Source organism: Onychostoma macrolepis, chromosome 06, assembly GCF_012432095.1.
Source record: "Onychostoma macrolepis isolate SWU-2019 chromosome 06, ASM1243209v1, whole genome shotgun sequence".
NCBI lineage: Eukaryota > Metazoa > Chordata > Actinopteri > Cypriniformes > Cyprinidae > Onychostoma > Onychostoma macrolepis.
Genome location: NC_081160.1, coordinates 13,409,630 through 13,425,201, shown reverse-complemented (window position 1 = coordinate 13,425,201; position 15,572 = coordinate 13,409,630). Strand labels below are relative to the sequence as shown.

Genomic DNA, 15,572 nt, shown 5'->3' with positions numbered 1-15,572 from the left:
AAAAATAACATTTTAATTGTATGCTTTTTAAAGTTTTAAAGTGCTGTAAATAGTTGTGTGAAATACATAAATGTGCTTGAATTTCTCTCTCGAAAGGTTGTACAAACCCTGAAATGCATAATGTAATGAAATGAAACTATTTCTGCCACAACACCATGGTTATAGTTAGCATTACTACTTCTGGTTATATGTCAGCACTGTTTGACCTGTTTGTAACAGATTTCTGTGCAGAATTTGAATGCTTCTCACTGGATCTCGCAGCACTGTGCTTTAACAGCGTCGCGAAATCAACACTGCTTCCTGAGTAAACCAGTTCTGAGCTCGGAGAAGTTTGTTTGCTCTGTGCTGATCCGAGCTGATAAACGGTCCGTGCTGCACAGTTCAAACGAGTAGCGTGGTTCCACTAGCTTTTGTTTCGCTTGCTGTTTGATGTTTCTCATATGCAACAGAAATAGCAGCATTTATGAGGTGGGGCAACGTAGTGGTCATGCTAGTGTGGTCACAAAATTTAGTCGCACCGGCAGAAAAAACGGTCACAAAATGCAACCATTTGGTTGCAGTCTGGAGCCCTGTATAGGAAGTGACCAAAAACTGTGTTGAAAATTCTAGAAAATTGTTCTTATCCTGTGAGTCCCAACTCTTTTGTGCCCTGAGGTGGAAATGTCCTAACAGTAGGGAAAACTCAAGTGTGTACTTTTACATTTTGGACAACCATTGTTTTTTTATTATTATTATTTTTACATTTACATTTTGGTTATTGTTTTCTTTCTCACTTTAGATGCTGGTGAAAAAACTGTAAGGCTAAAGCATTCAAAGTGGAAACTTCTGTCGTGGCTCAATAATCCAGGATTGTGATGGTGGAAGGAGCAGAAGAACCAGAAGATCAGAGATCAGGCAGAGATCTACTGGTGCGCCTGAGGGAACCGATTTACCTAATGTCTTAGTTAAACCAAAAATTCTCATCACTCACCTTCTTGTCGTTCCAAACCTGTACGACTTTTGTTCATCTTTGAAACATAAATGTATATCTTTTTAATGAAATCTGAGAAATTTCTGCCCCTCCATTTTACAGTTTATGCAACTACCACTTTCAAGCATCAGAAAGGTAATAAATACATCATTAAAGAAAACCCATGTGACTCCAGTTGTTTAACCTCAATTTATGAAGTGATGTGAATGTTTTGTGTGCACAAAAAACATTGCATTTTTATTTACAAAATAACATGTTCACGAGAGCACCATGATGCATCAGTGTTGCGTTGGCGTGAGAGCTGGCCATCTCATGGTGCTTTTTGTGAAAATGCTTTGGAGATACATAATTTGTGAATAAAGACATACTATTTTTGTTATTGCTGTTTTTTTGCGTACACATGGCATCTGTTAAAAATATCTTCATTTGTGTTCTGCACAAAAGGGTCTTATGGGTTTGGAGCGACATGAGGGTAAGTAATTAATGACAGAATTTACATTTTTGGGTGAAATGTGTTCTAATGTGGTTATAATTGGTCATTGTTATGTTTTATAAACATTTTCAATATTTTAAAGATTTATTGTTTTGAAAAATTATGTTTATACAGTCTACTTTAAGTACTTTTGTTGGTAACACTTTACAATAAGGTGTCATTTGTTAACATTAGTTAATGTGTTAACTAACATGAACAAACAATGAACAATGCATTTATTACACTATTAATCCTTGTTAATGTTAGTTAATGAAAATACAGTTGTTCATTGTTTATTCATGTTAGTTCACAGTGCATTAATGTTAACAAACACAACTTGTGATTTTAATAATGCATTAGTAAATGCTGAAATTAACATTAACTAAGATTAATAAATGCTGTAGAAATAATGTTCATTCTTAGTTCATGTTTACTAATGTTGTTAACTAATGTTAACTAATGAACCTTGTTGTAAAGTGTTACCCTTTTGTTAATATCAATACCTCTGTGATTATGGTATCTTTCCTTAATTATCTGAAATGTCAAATGTCTGCTAGCAAATATTATGCTAGTATATCTGTTTATAATGATGCTGAGCACGGAACGTCCTGAATGCTTTCATTCATATTTCGCTGTATATCCTATGTTTTTATTAATAATTTGGGTGTATTTTACTGTTCATATTTGTGTTTTTCAAAATAAATGAACTGAATTCATTTTTAGTCTATTCATCATTCACAGCTGTTGAAAAAGCCTTTAAATTAGTTTGAGCATATGAGGACATAAATTAGGTTAAACTACTGCATGTCCGCCCATAGAAAATAAATAATTATAAACAAATTACCAACTGATTACCAGCACACAACTATTGATCCGCAACGTTGCCACGACATCGCAGTTACGAACTGGCAACGTCACAAAGTTACTTTGGTCACCAGATTACGTTGCGGTTACATAACAGTTACGTATTTTTGTTAGATGCGATGTTAATTTCAAACTCCACCAGGTTTTAATGCTTTGAGGGAAAACAATGAAGAGTTGTTTTTTTGTTGTTGTTTTTTTGTGCATTGTCCAAGGCTTTTTAATTTAAGAACGTTTTCTTTTTATTGTGTAAAAATAGAATTAGAATTCATGTAGACACTATTTATACACTATTTGCTTAATAATATGCGAAATAACCCAAATGTTTAAGATTATTTTAACCAGTTCATAAAGAAATTATTAATTCATCACACGAGAAGCCTTGTACCGGCAAATGACTTCTTCTCACCGGTGATTCCCGATGGTTTTAGAGGAAAATTACTCCTCGTCGCCCCCTGTAGTTTTAAAGAATATCTCAACGGCGAACGCGTCAAGTACTTGAGTATAAATGCCTCGTCCGTTTGGGGAGGTGCGCGCGCAGTCAGCGGAGGCTCGCGAAGCGGAGCCAGGCGCGAGTATAAACGAGGCTTTAGAGTGCATTCTTTCACTGCATGATTCATTAAAATGCATTTAGAATGATCTCAAAATTCAAGATATGGGGGCAGAAAATGTATATATTTACATAATTTCAAATGGTTAATATCACACGAAGAGTGAGGTTTTTTTCTACCACAAAGCAACATGATTACAAATGTGATATTGATTTTATACAATAGTTCAATAAACAAGATGGTAATATTAAGGAACTTACGTTTTAGACACAATATTGCCTGTTTTTGCTCTATTTCGCCAACAAAAATAATTACAATTTGTGTCTCATGTTTGAGCAACATGTCGGTGTTTCCTTCCTGAATGAATCAACCGTTTAAATGATTCGATTCAATCGCAATGACTCGCTTATTAACAATGACTTGCTGCCTCCTACTGGTGGCTTTAATTTCACATTTAAAGTATCTTAATTTTTAAATAATTCCAAATATCAGTATTCATGTTTAAAATATCAGAACATTATTTATGCAGTTGTAACTGTAGCTTAAATGGTTGATGTCCTGCATTAAACAGTTTGTAAATGTTTCGAAATGCCACTTCAGATGCAGCTTATGTGTTTCCACTGCATTGCTTGTAACATTTGCTTGGTAACAGCACAAATGTCTTGTTCTAATTGACTACTAAAATGTAAGAATTTAACTCAAAAGATGATGCACATTTTTAGAAAAATGGCTTTATGAAGGTAAAAATGCCCATAAAAGGTAAAACTCAATTTAAACGTATTGGAAAAGATTAATTTCTATGACTGCTGTGAACTGACCACCAGTCCACGGTAGTCCTTAAAATGTAAGCACAAAAACACACTCAGCAAAATATTGTCCGTCTAATTGTTGTTATCGATAAAATCCCAGAAAATATTGAGATTTTTGTTAATATCGCACACCCCTATCTCTCGGTTACCTAAAGTTACTATTTATTGAACTAAATTATTTTTATTTCACTTTATGATTATTAAATTAAATGTATGAGACCCCAGGAAAATGTTTCTGCTGTAACAAATTTTTTTTGTTCCCCTCAGTGTAAACCACCATTGCTAGGTCTGTGCTTACGAGACACCATTTAGTCAGAAGTCAGAAAAAAAAAAAGTTTGCAGGAAAAAACAAAAACAATTTACTACTTTATTTACAAAATAATATCCAAAGTGTGGTGGTGCTTCCCCTATTGGGTTGTTTTAGTAAATAAGGTGGTTATTTGTTTATTTATTCATTTTTGCGCTTATTTTATTTATATTAACAAAGCACTCACGTTGCTTCCTAAAATTGAGGTTTAAACCACTGGAGTTAAGTTGATTAGTCTAATGATGTCTTTCCTACTGTTCTGGACCTTGAATGTGTAAGCTGAATAGCTTTCTATGGAGGGATGGAAAGCTCTCAGATCTCATCAAAAATATCTTAATTTGTGTTCTGAAGATGAACAAAGGTCTTACAGGTGTGGAATGGCATGAGGGTAATTAATGACAGAATTTTAATTTTTTAGGTGAACTAACCCTTCAAGTTCAAAGTACCTCTTATGAGATTATTATTATTATTAAATTTTTTTTGTGTGTAAATTTCATGAGCTCAGAGTACCTTTTGTGAGAATGGTAATATTCAGGTGACATTACACTAAACACTGGTTGAAGTAACCAGTTTATGGTGTTTTTGATATTTTTGCATGTTTGTGAATGTATTAATGTTTAAAGTGCAATTCATCAGCTTTGTGTATCTTATGAGAATTCAAATGCATGATTTTGTAAGGTTTACTGTGTAGAAAATTTCAATATATTTATCATTGTAAGGTATTTTTACAATATTGTTGTAGATGTTATTAAAATATGTATTAAAATGTGTCAGTGTTCAGTGTATCATCATTTAATGTTTTATTTTTTTTTTTTTTTTATCATTTTCTTTTGGGACAAGGGGGAATAAACAATTCAGTAAGGTTGCTTTAGCAATATAAATTTGCCAATATACATTTTTAGATTAGGTAAAACAAAAAATGTATGCTACTACTATTTAAAATATTTAATTGGGCCAATAACATGGTTTGGTAGATTTAATGTTTTTTCAGTTGGCTCAACATATTATTTCTCATTGAGCCAATGTTAACAGACTGTTGCCACAATTGAAAAAATTCAATTCGCAGAAATTCAATTGGGCCAATGGAAAAATTTAGATGTAATCAGTCACTAGAAAATTTTGAGTTGGGGAGGTCTGAAATTTTTTACAGTGTATAAACATACACCTTTGTTTACATTTGTGTGTTGCTCGGCAACCACTTTGTTGGAACCACAACCGTTTCTGAGGAACTACATTGTTTGGTGAAAGAATAATATTTTTTATCAATATCGTTACACTTTATTTGCTCTGTTTTATTTTGTGAAACCTTACTACATATATTGATTAACCGTTTTATAAAAGCAATAAGCCCCGTGAAACTGTGGTTTACAGTGAATTGATAACAGCTAAGGGGATTTTAGACACTCTGCTTCACGTCGTGCCTGACAACACCCCTTACCTGTTAAAAATTCACTGTAAACCATGGTTTCTTGGGGTTTATTGGTTTAGTCTAATATATAGTCAACATTGTCTTCACTTGTAAAACAACTTACAAGACTAAGACAACCAGAAAATGGATATAAGAAGTTGAACATACTCTAGGTCTCAAAACTAGACACACAAACCTCAAGAACAATCAACAAATGTCAAAAAGATGAGCTCTTTACATCACAGTACAACAAATAACTAACAATAATGATAAAACAACCAAAAAGTTTAAATGTAGTTAGCAAACAGCAAAACAAAAATCCTATAACAGTAACTGCATAATTTATTCATGCTGCAATGCATGCTGGGAACTCAAAAAGACTTAAAATTTCAACAATATGAAATTCTTTGTTCAGACAACTGTGTTTGACTAGTTGGGGCAACATTTAGGGTAATTTTGTTGGTCTGACAAGGGTTTTTACGTAATTTCAAGAAAATAGAATTTTTTAGTATTTGAGACTCAAAAGGTTTCGTAAACTGTAAAATGTGCAGTTGCATTTTTTTAATGTGAGTCCATTGTGACCGATGCTTTCTGTTCAGGTTCTGACCCACAGACAAATTCTATCAGTGTTTGAAATAACAAGCCATTGGAACATACTGAGTAATACTTTCCCTACACTCCCTGCCTCTTTTGCTCCAACACACATACAGGTGCTGGTCATATAATTAGAATATCATCAAAAAGTTGATTTATTTCACTAATTCCATTCAAAAAGTGAAACTTGTATATTATATTCATTCATTACACACAGACTGATATATTTCAAATGTTTATTTCTTTTAATTTTGATGATTATAACTAACAACTAAGGAAAATCCCAAATTCAGTATCTCAGAAAATTAGAATATTACTTAAGACCAATACAAAGAAAGGATTTTTAGAAATCTTGGCCAACTGAAAAGTATGAACATGAAAAGTATGAGCATGTACAGCACTCAATACTTAGTTGGGGCTCCTTTTGCCTGAATTACTGCAGCAATGCGGCGTGGCATGGAGTCGATCAGTCTGTGGCACTGCTCAGGTGTTATGAGAGCCCAGGTTGCTCTGATAGTGGCCTTCAGCTCTTCTGCATTGTTGGGTCTGGCATATCGCATCTTCCTCTTCACAATACCCCATAGATTTTCTATGGGATTAAGGTCAGGCGAGTTTGCTGGCCAATTAAGAACAGGGATACCATGGTCCTTAAACCAGACACTGGTTGCTTTGGCACTGTGTGCAGGTGCCAAGTCCTGTTGGAAAATGAAATCTGCATCTCCATAAAGTTGGTCAGCAGCAGGAAGCATGAAGTGCTCTAAATCTTCCTGGTATATGGCTGCGTTGACCTTGGACCTCAGAAAACACAGTGGACCAACACCAGCAGATGACATGGCACCCCAAACCATCACTGACTGTGGAAACTTTACTCTGAACCTCAAGCAACATGGATTGTGTGCCTCTCCTCTCTTCCTCCAGACTCTGGGACCCTGATTTCCAAAAGAAATGCAAAATTTACTTTCATCAGAGAACATAACTTTGGACCACTCAGCAGCAATCCAGTCCTTTTTGTCTTTAGCCCAGGCGAGACGCTTCTGACGCTGTCTGTTGTTCAAGAGTGGCTTGACACAAGGAATGCGACAGCTGAAACCCATGTCTTACATACGTCTGTGCCAGTGGGGATTTCTTTAAGACTGCAAGGGAAGCTCGACTTCCCCTATAATGTCAAAAAATTAATGGTCAAATATGTACTATTGTGTTAACATTTTATTGACTAAAAATGCGTTAGAACACGTTCATCTCGAAGACGAGTTCGTTCAGAATCAGCTACATATAGCATGTCGGCTGACTCGATTTCCTTTTCATACATTCCCGTAGCGTCAGCGCATTTCCCTGTTGAAGCCTAGCGTCCATTGACTTCAATGGGGCTGCTTTGAACAGTTTTTTTCAGTGCTTCGAAACTAGACGGTCATTGGATAAATGCTGCGATTATGTCCCGCCCACGGACGCTCAGCGTCTCTGGGGGTGAATGGAGGAGTGGGCTGGCCTGGACTCCGGGCTTCTGCGTGATGATTGGAGGGTCTGTCGAAAGACTGCATCTCCTTTTGATTGACAGCGATTTTGTACTATAAAAGGTCGCTGACGCTGAAGCTATTCGAGCTCAGTCCCATAGCGGCTTTGCACTTGGATCTTATCAATTATTATATGTTTTTTTTAATTCATTTATAATGTTATGTTTTAATATACATGCTGCTAACTCAGAAATTTCTAAATATGCGAGCAAAAAATGCTCCTGACACTTAGGCAATACGACACGAGCAAGAGTGCTGTTTTTGTTTCGTTTGTGTTCGATCTAAATCCGTGTTGATTCCGGCGAATCACTGATTCACTGAGCCATTCATAAAAACAGTCATTTGATTCGCTCCTGAAGGATTCAGCCGTTTTGAAAGAATCACTTGAATGACTCAGTGATTCATTCACGAACTTCTGCCACCTGCTGGCCGTTTTTAAGTTTCCCATCTAAAAGTAGGCATATTACATTATTTTCCAACATATTTCTATATTCAGAATTTAGTATTTAAAACATTAATCTCATAACATTATTTATGTAATTATATATACAGTCTAAATGTATAAATGCCACATCTAAATGTCACTTGATGCAGCTTCTGTGCAGTGCTAAGATGAGTTTTGTGTAGATCATTTCATGGATAACAATAGCCAGTCATTCATTCACATTAATTAAGTATTCAGAGAATAATATTATCTGTTTTCACTTACATCTATTTATTTATTACATTTTGATTCATTTTGTAGTATTGAATTATAAATTAAGCTGGTATAGTATCGTAAGACATTTTTATGGTATCGTGACAACCCTATTATACACCACATTCCTTGTTTCAGTTTAACCTAATTCCCAAATTTCCTCCGTCGAGTTTAATATCTTTCATTTTAGATTGTTTGTTCATTCATTCATATAGTAGGCTAGGCTAGCGTCACTGAAAAAGACGCCTAGTTGGTACGACAGAGTCACGGAGCATTTTCTTGAAAAGGAACGTAGGGCAGAATTTACGTATAAATAAATGGACAATTTTTATGATGTAGGCAGAAAATGAGCTTCCCCTCTTTGAAAGACCAGCAGCCGCCACTGGTCTGTGCGTAGTGGTTCTTGAAGCACTGACTCCAGCTGCAGTCCACTCTTTGTGAATCTCCCCCACATTTTTGAATGGCTTTTGTTTCACAATCCTCTCCAGGGTGCGGTTATCCCTATTGCTTGTACACTTTTTTCTACCACATATTTTCCTTCCCTTCGCCTCTCTATTAATGTGCTTTGACACACAGCTCTGTGAACAGCCAGCCTCTTTTGCAATGACCTTTTGTGTCTTGCCCTCCTTGTGCAACGTGTCAATGGTCGTCTTTTGGACAACTGTCAAGTCAGCAGTCTTCCCCATGATTGTGTAGCCTACAGAATTAGACTGAGAGACCATTTAAAGGCATTTGCAAGTGTTTTGAGTTAATTAGCTGATTAGAGTGTGGCACCGGGTGTCTTCAATATTGAACCTTTTCACAATATTCTAATTTTCTGAGATACTGAATTTGGGATTTTCCTTAGCTGTCAGTTATAATCTTCAATATTAAAAGAAATAAACATTTGAAATATACCAGTCTGTGTGTAATGAATGAATATAATATACAAGTTTCACTTTTTGAATGGAATTAGTGAAATAAATCAACTTTTTGATGATATTCTAATTATATGACCAGCGCCTGTACACTGTTTGACCCACAAAACTCAGATTTTAGATTTGAAGATCGAAGATTTTTAGATTTTCATATTTGTTTTCTGAGATAACTTTTTTTATTATTATTTTTTTTTTATATTGGCCATGTGGTCTGTATGCTTTATCATTGAACAGTGTAAGTACTGAAACTGAGATTTGTATAATGTCCTGTGACCTAGATGGAGCCTTTTTTTATTATTATTTATTTTTTAGAAAAAAGCTCTTTATTTGTTATTGATAAAGAATTTATCTTGTATGTAAGGTCTACCAACAAATAATAAATTGTTCAGATGCTTTTTGCATAGTTGCTGAAGTCATATATTTCTAAGAACGACCTCTAGGCAATAATTACGTTTGGCTGCCTCCTTTATGCCTTCAGCATGGCACTATGCTGATTGGAAGGTGTGCAATCAATGATTAAACAAATGATCAAGAACTTAAGTGTCAATTTTACCTTAATGCTACTGCATGCCCGGTTACTGCTCATTGCACCATTCCGGATGAAAAATTAAATCAAATTAGGAGATCAAGGACAACAACAGTTTGTTTATAGTAACTGCTTGATGCTGATATTGTACAACTACTTGATATTAATACAGCGGATCTATAATATGACATTTTAAATACTTTTGAGAGTCACTGGTAGGACTATTCTAATAGGCTAATTAAGTATTAAAAAATGAAGTAATTGTATAAAATGTATTGTTTGAGCATCATATACAAAAGAATGTAATGGATATTCCAGAGAAATCACAGTAAGCAGTTCTTGATCGCACTTGAGCCAGGCGTGACTCATGAGCTGAGAGCACCCAAACATTACATCGTATTCTCTAAATCAGTTATTCACTTGAACAACGATCATAGCAACCTCTCTTTAGACCATTGCATTTTGCGCATTTTGTAGCTCCGTTGATGAGCGTCTCCTGCACCTCTTATTAATTAATATGATGCGCTCCAGTAGGATGTTACGCAATACCTTCCTTGAGTCTTTACTATATTTTTGTCTACACACGTTGGTTTGTTATCTGAAGAAGGCGCTGAGAGAAGAAGGAGGGTGATTCAAAACTCCATGGTCATCCCATGGTGCATTATGTCCAATGGGATTTGACGTGTCAAGATTAAGCACTTGAGTAGCCTAAACTAAAAGCTTGAAAGTGCTCTATCGGTATAAGCACACATTAAATGGAAAACAGATTCTTGTCATGACTGGAGAAGTGAGTATTCATCCTTGCTCCTGGAAGAATTTTTGTCCATGCATGCATGCTGAATGGGCTAGAGATCAGATCCGCGGGTAGTAAAATCCAACCCTTACTCCGCAGGGCCACCACTCGGGCACTGGACCAACAACCCAATGGAATCTAAGAGGGTCCAGTCTTAAGGTGGAACCAGAAACACCGATGTTCTACTGCAATGTCTCATAACGTTAATAAAATATTTAAGATGTTCAATATTAAGGTTGTAAAATATTGTTTTTGTATATATATATATATATTTTTTTTACAATATTTTAATTATGCGGCTACATTCAATGGAATTACAAAAACAAAAGGAACACAAGCAGCTGTAAACTTACTATACGGACCAGGCACGGCATGGATGATTAATAAATGAATTAGGCTAGTCACTGTGCTTTTTTAATCCAAGACGGCAAGAGAAACTTTAGAAGCATTTTTAGGATATTGCTTAAATATCACTATATTAAACTTCAGAACATCTGAATATAGAACTAATCTGCATCTACTGGACACAAACATAGTGTTGATATGATAGATCTAAAATAATAATAATTAATTAATTAATTAACATAAAACTAAAACTACTCCCAAAATCGGAATAGTTTGCTGTGCTTCACATCGTAATTACCATTGTAAAGACAATACGTCTGAATTATCTCTCAGTTCCACCTTAAGACATACACTTGACATGATTAGAGAGCACGAACGAGCTGCAGCGGATCTGCGCTGTGCCTCTGCTGCTCTATATAAACCCATACGCGCTGCATAGATCAGCGGACAGCTCCGTGGTGGTGAAACAACACGTTACTCACACATCAAACATTGGCAAAGAAGGCAACCCGCAATGGAGAGAATCTCATGGACACTTTTTCTGCTCTCTCTCACATATTTGGAGGGATCTTCGCAAGATTTCGGACAGACACAGTTTATCTGCACGTCTGTGCCCAAGGATATGGACTTGTGCGCAGCCACTATGCAGAACAGCGGACCAGCGGAGGATCTGAAGACCACAGTAATGCAGTTAAGGGAGACAGTCTTACAGCAGAAGGAAACTATCATGAACCAGAAGGAGACGATCAGGGAACTAACTTCGAAGTTGAGCCGCTGTGAGAGTCAGGGTGTTCTGGAGCCCGTGGCTGGAGGTCGGAGAAAAGAGCCGGGCAAAAACACAATGGGAGACGTATCCCGCGGCCCGACAGATACTCTAGCCCAACTCGGGCAGACTTTAGCCACGCTTAAACAGAGATTGGAAAACCTAGAGGTATTTATAACCTAATGATTTGGACTTTTCAGTTTAAGACGTGTGTCTCCATCTATAGTCTATTCCTATAGCCTAAGTAATATGCTGGAGACCTTTAGACGTAAACTCATGTAATGCATGATAGAAATACTTAAAATTACACATTTGTTTTATATGCGTCTTAATGGGGTCGAACGACATGTTTGGAAGTCTTTGACAGATTTAGTCAATGTGTCACTGGTTCACAGCAGGCTGTGCTAATCCTGAAATTGGCTTATCTAGTCTTTTATAAATTTCCCATGCGTGCGTTTTAAAGTATTCGTTTGAATACCCCTGTCCTGTTTTCCCGTAGCAGTACAGCAGGAACAACGGCTCTGTCCAGGCGAGCAGCCTTAAAGATCTGCTTCAAAATAAAATCGATGATATGGAGAAGCAGGTGCTGTCCCGGGTCAATACTCTGGAGGAGAGCAAATCCGGGCAGAAGAATGACACGGATCAGCGCAATCGAGTGGAGTCAACTCTCACCTCCTTACATCAAAGAATTAACGACCTAGAGAAAGGTCAGAGATCTCATTCCATGAGAAATTTTACTTATATGTGATGTAAATAATAAATATGAACTACTACAGTAATGATGCGTTTGAGAAGCATAGCTGGAAGGTAGTTTCAGTAAAACACCAATGTTTACGCGGTGTAATGTCGCAGAGGATGGTTTGGGAGGGGGAGCTGCATTACTTAGCATATTGAGCCCATAAAACACAAATGCGATGTAATAGTGATAGGATAATTAGAGCCCACGTCCTTCTCAAAGCAAGTGTCTCGCCTGCATAACTGCATAAAGTTTGCTGCTCAATGCCCAGCCTGTTTAACCAACGCAGCATGCCAGAGATTCAACACAGTGTTATTTCTCTACTTCTTTACTATAACCACCAATTTCACAAAATACAATAAATACAGATAATGTACTATGCATATATGCTATAAGTATAAAAACGGAATAAAAAGAAAGAACATACAAGATTGGTCAATTTCTGCCTGCATTAAAACTGGCTGGTTTAACTTTAAGTAGTCCGTTTGATCCCTGAGTAAAATCTGTTAAGTTATAGAGTAGGGGGTGTGGCATAAAAGTAATTTATAGTAGTGTAATGAATAGTCCAAGAATAATAATTACAGTCACTTAAGCATCAGAGCAGTAGATACAAGCAATTTAAGCATTTGGGTTTATTAGAAGTCCTTGTCGAATAGATGTAGAGAGAGATTTCATTTAGAGGAAGAGAGAGTGTTATAAACTCTAACAGTCCATACTTTTTACTCTGCAGGTTCAAAAGGTAGCAGGCCTCTGGACAAGTTTCAGATAACATTCCCCTTAAGAACAAATTACATGTATGCCAAAGTGAAGAAAAGTCTACCAGAAATGTATGCCTTCTCTTTCTGCTTGTGGATAAAGTCCAATGCATCACCCGGGGTGGGAACACCCTTCTCCTATGCTGTTCCTGGACAAGCTAATGAGCTTGTTCTCATAGAATGGGGGAACAATCCAATGGAGATTCTCATAAATGACAAGGTAAAGTGTCAAAAATAATAATGCAATTATGCATAAAATGATTGTAAGTGGCAGCAGCAGGGCCTATAGAGATTTCCCGATGTGTAACTCTGAGTTTGCATAGTAGTAAATGATGAGGTTTGTTCATTTATAAAATGTAGCCTTTTGGCACTTGAAAACAGAAGAGCAATAAAAAAATAATCCACAGTGTAACTTTATAGGTTGCAAAATTACCTTTCGTCATCAACGATGGTAAATGGCATCACATCTGCATCACATGGACGACTCGTGATGGAGTATGGGAGGCATTTCAGGATGGTGTTCTGCGTGGAACTGGAGAGAATCTGGCACCCTACCATCCAATAAAACCCAGCGGTGTACTAGTTTTGGGTCAGGAGCAGGTAAGACTCAGAAGTATACCTATTAGGTTTGTGTAGTCTTTATGTTGAAGATGTCAGTTGACCTAAGTCACAGGCAAAAGTAAATCTATAGCTTAACTGGTTTGCCTGCTTTTCAGTATACCTGATATTGAATTTGGATGTTTTTTGTTCTTGCAGGACACACTTGGTGGAGGTTTTGATGCAACCCAAGCCTTTGTAGGTGAACTGGCAAATTTTAATATATGGGATAGAAAATTAACAGCTGGAGAAATCTATAACCTGGCAACCTGCAACAACAGAGCACAAGCTGGAAATGTGTTGTCATGGTCGGAAAGTAATATTGATGTGTTCGGTGGAGCCACTAAATGGACTTTTGAACCCTGCCGTCAGCTCAGCTGAACTGCAAAGTGGGGGCCATAGCCAATCCCAGATCCATGTTTCTAGTTTTTGTCTTTCTTTTCCTCAGTTTGACATTCCTGAAAAAGAAGAAATCTTGATTAAAAATTGTAAAGGTACTGTAAGAGTAAACCTGGGTTTCTATGAATACCTGAATATTTCTGTGCAAAACTAAGAATATTTTTTTTGTCTTGATAAAATAGTTTCATGTTGGTTGTTTTGCAAACCTCAAAGCGACAGATTTAAGACAGGTTACATTTAGTATAGATATATTTTTTGCTGCTTTATTTATTCATTTGCAAGTGGACACAGTTCTTTGCTTATTTTGTCGTTCATATACTTTTTTGAGGGGCCAGCAGCTGAAGAACCGTCTCTTTGCAGCTTTTGGACAGTAAAGCAACAGTGCATCAGAACATCACTCTTGTGTTTTCCAAACAAGACTTCACAAAGCCAATCACAAATTGTAGAATGATGGTTTATTTGTAATCTGCATTTAACAGTACCCCACTCTCACTGGATTTTGCACTGTGATGGACTTGAAAATAGGACAGGAAAAGTATTTATTTATTTATTGATTCATTCATTCAGAAAATAATAATTTAAGAAGATGACACTTCCTTCATTTGTTTCCAGTGATCTTACCGATGTTTCTGTAAGAATGTTGTTTAGTTGCCAATATGCTTACAGCCTGAGTGCCTTGAGCTGATGTATCAGTTCAGCACATACTTTTAGTTTGCTTACTCATATTTTGCTTCATCTTTTTGCTTTTGTTGATGAATTGTTTTTATGAAATGTGTTTAACAGCTATTGTTAAGGCTCTGGTGTGTTTTAGCAATAACTGGTGTATTTGTACTCTGTTCTAGGAATGTTATTCATACAGTAACAGCATGAATTATCAAATGCTGCAACACCAACATTGGCTTATCCTCATTGTTTTGGGTTGGGTTTTTTTTTTTTTTTTACTGTATTGATATATGCTGAAAGCATGGCACTACTGAGAGATGATGAAGATCTAATTTTTGTAATAAAATTGTGATTATATATATATATATATATATATAACATTTATATTACCTCTGCAATTATTTCTGTTTAAATACTGTTTATTAGAAAGTTACAGAGATATAGAGAGAGTATTAGTTACAGAGATATGGAGAGAGTATTAACTAACAGACATGTTTAACTGAATGAAAATGTACTCAATTGCATCCTAAAATCTATCATTCTCTCATTCTCTAAATCTCACTCACTCTCTCTGTTTGGGGCATTTGTTTCTGCTGACAAACACTGCCCTCTATCATTGGTTTGTGTGCACGGTAACAGACTGCACTGCTGAAAAAAAGGATGATTTGGCATTTTGTACTTTTACATTAACAACCAGTGGTAGCTGCCAATAAACTGTTGGCATTTACAATGTTCAGTCATTTGACACCGTTTTAGCATAATATGAGAGACAAAACTATGATTTAGAAAGGTGAAATAAAGATAATTAAAGATAAGTGCAAAAACACAGAATGAAAATTGGACATAACCAAACTCTGGAGTTGAATTTTAATATTTTCTGAAATATGTTACAGAAATA

The 15,572-nt window shown here is 36.1% G+C and overlaps 1 protein-coding gene across 1 annotated transcript; it reads left to right on the top strand.

Moving 5' to 3' along the window:
- The first annotated feature begins 11,126 nt into the window (after positions 1 to 11,126).
- On the top strand, positions 11,127 to 15,063 carry LOC131542510 (neuronal pentraxin-1-like). Its single transcript, XM_058779266.1, has 5 exons — positions 11,127 to 11,692; positions 12,024 to 12,231; positions 12,991 to 13,235; positions 13,436 to 13,615; positions 13,772 to 15,063. Exons 1-5 carry the CDS (start codon positions 11,276 to 11,278, stop codon positions 13,991 to 13,993), a joined length of 1,272 nt encoding a protein of 423 aa, XP_058635249.1. The 5' UTR covers positions 11,127 to 11,275; the 3' UTR covers positions 13,994 to 15,063.
- Positions 15,064 to 15,572: the final 509 nt, after the last annotated feature.

Excerpts from the sequence above, each read along its gene's own strand:
- LOC131542510 (XM_058779266.1), top strand. The coding sequence starts at position 11,276 with ATGGAGAGAATCTCATGGACACTTTTTCTGCTCTCTCTCACATATTTG. Across the intron at positions 12,232-12,990 it reads AATTAACGACCTAGAGAAAG|GTTCAAAAGGTAGCAGGCCT; the intron begins GTCAGAGATCTC and ends TTTACTCTGCAG. Across the intron at positions 13,616-13,771 it reads TAGTTTTGGGTCAGGAGCAG|GACACACTTGGTGGAGGTTT; the intron begins GTAAGACTCAGA and ends TTGTTCTTGCAG.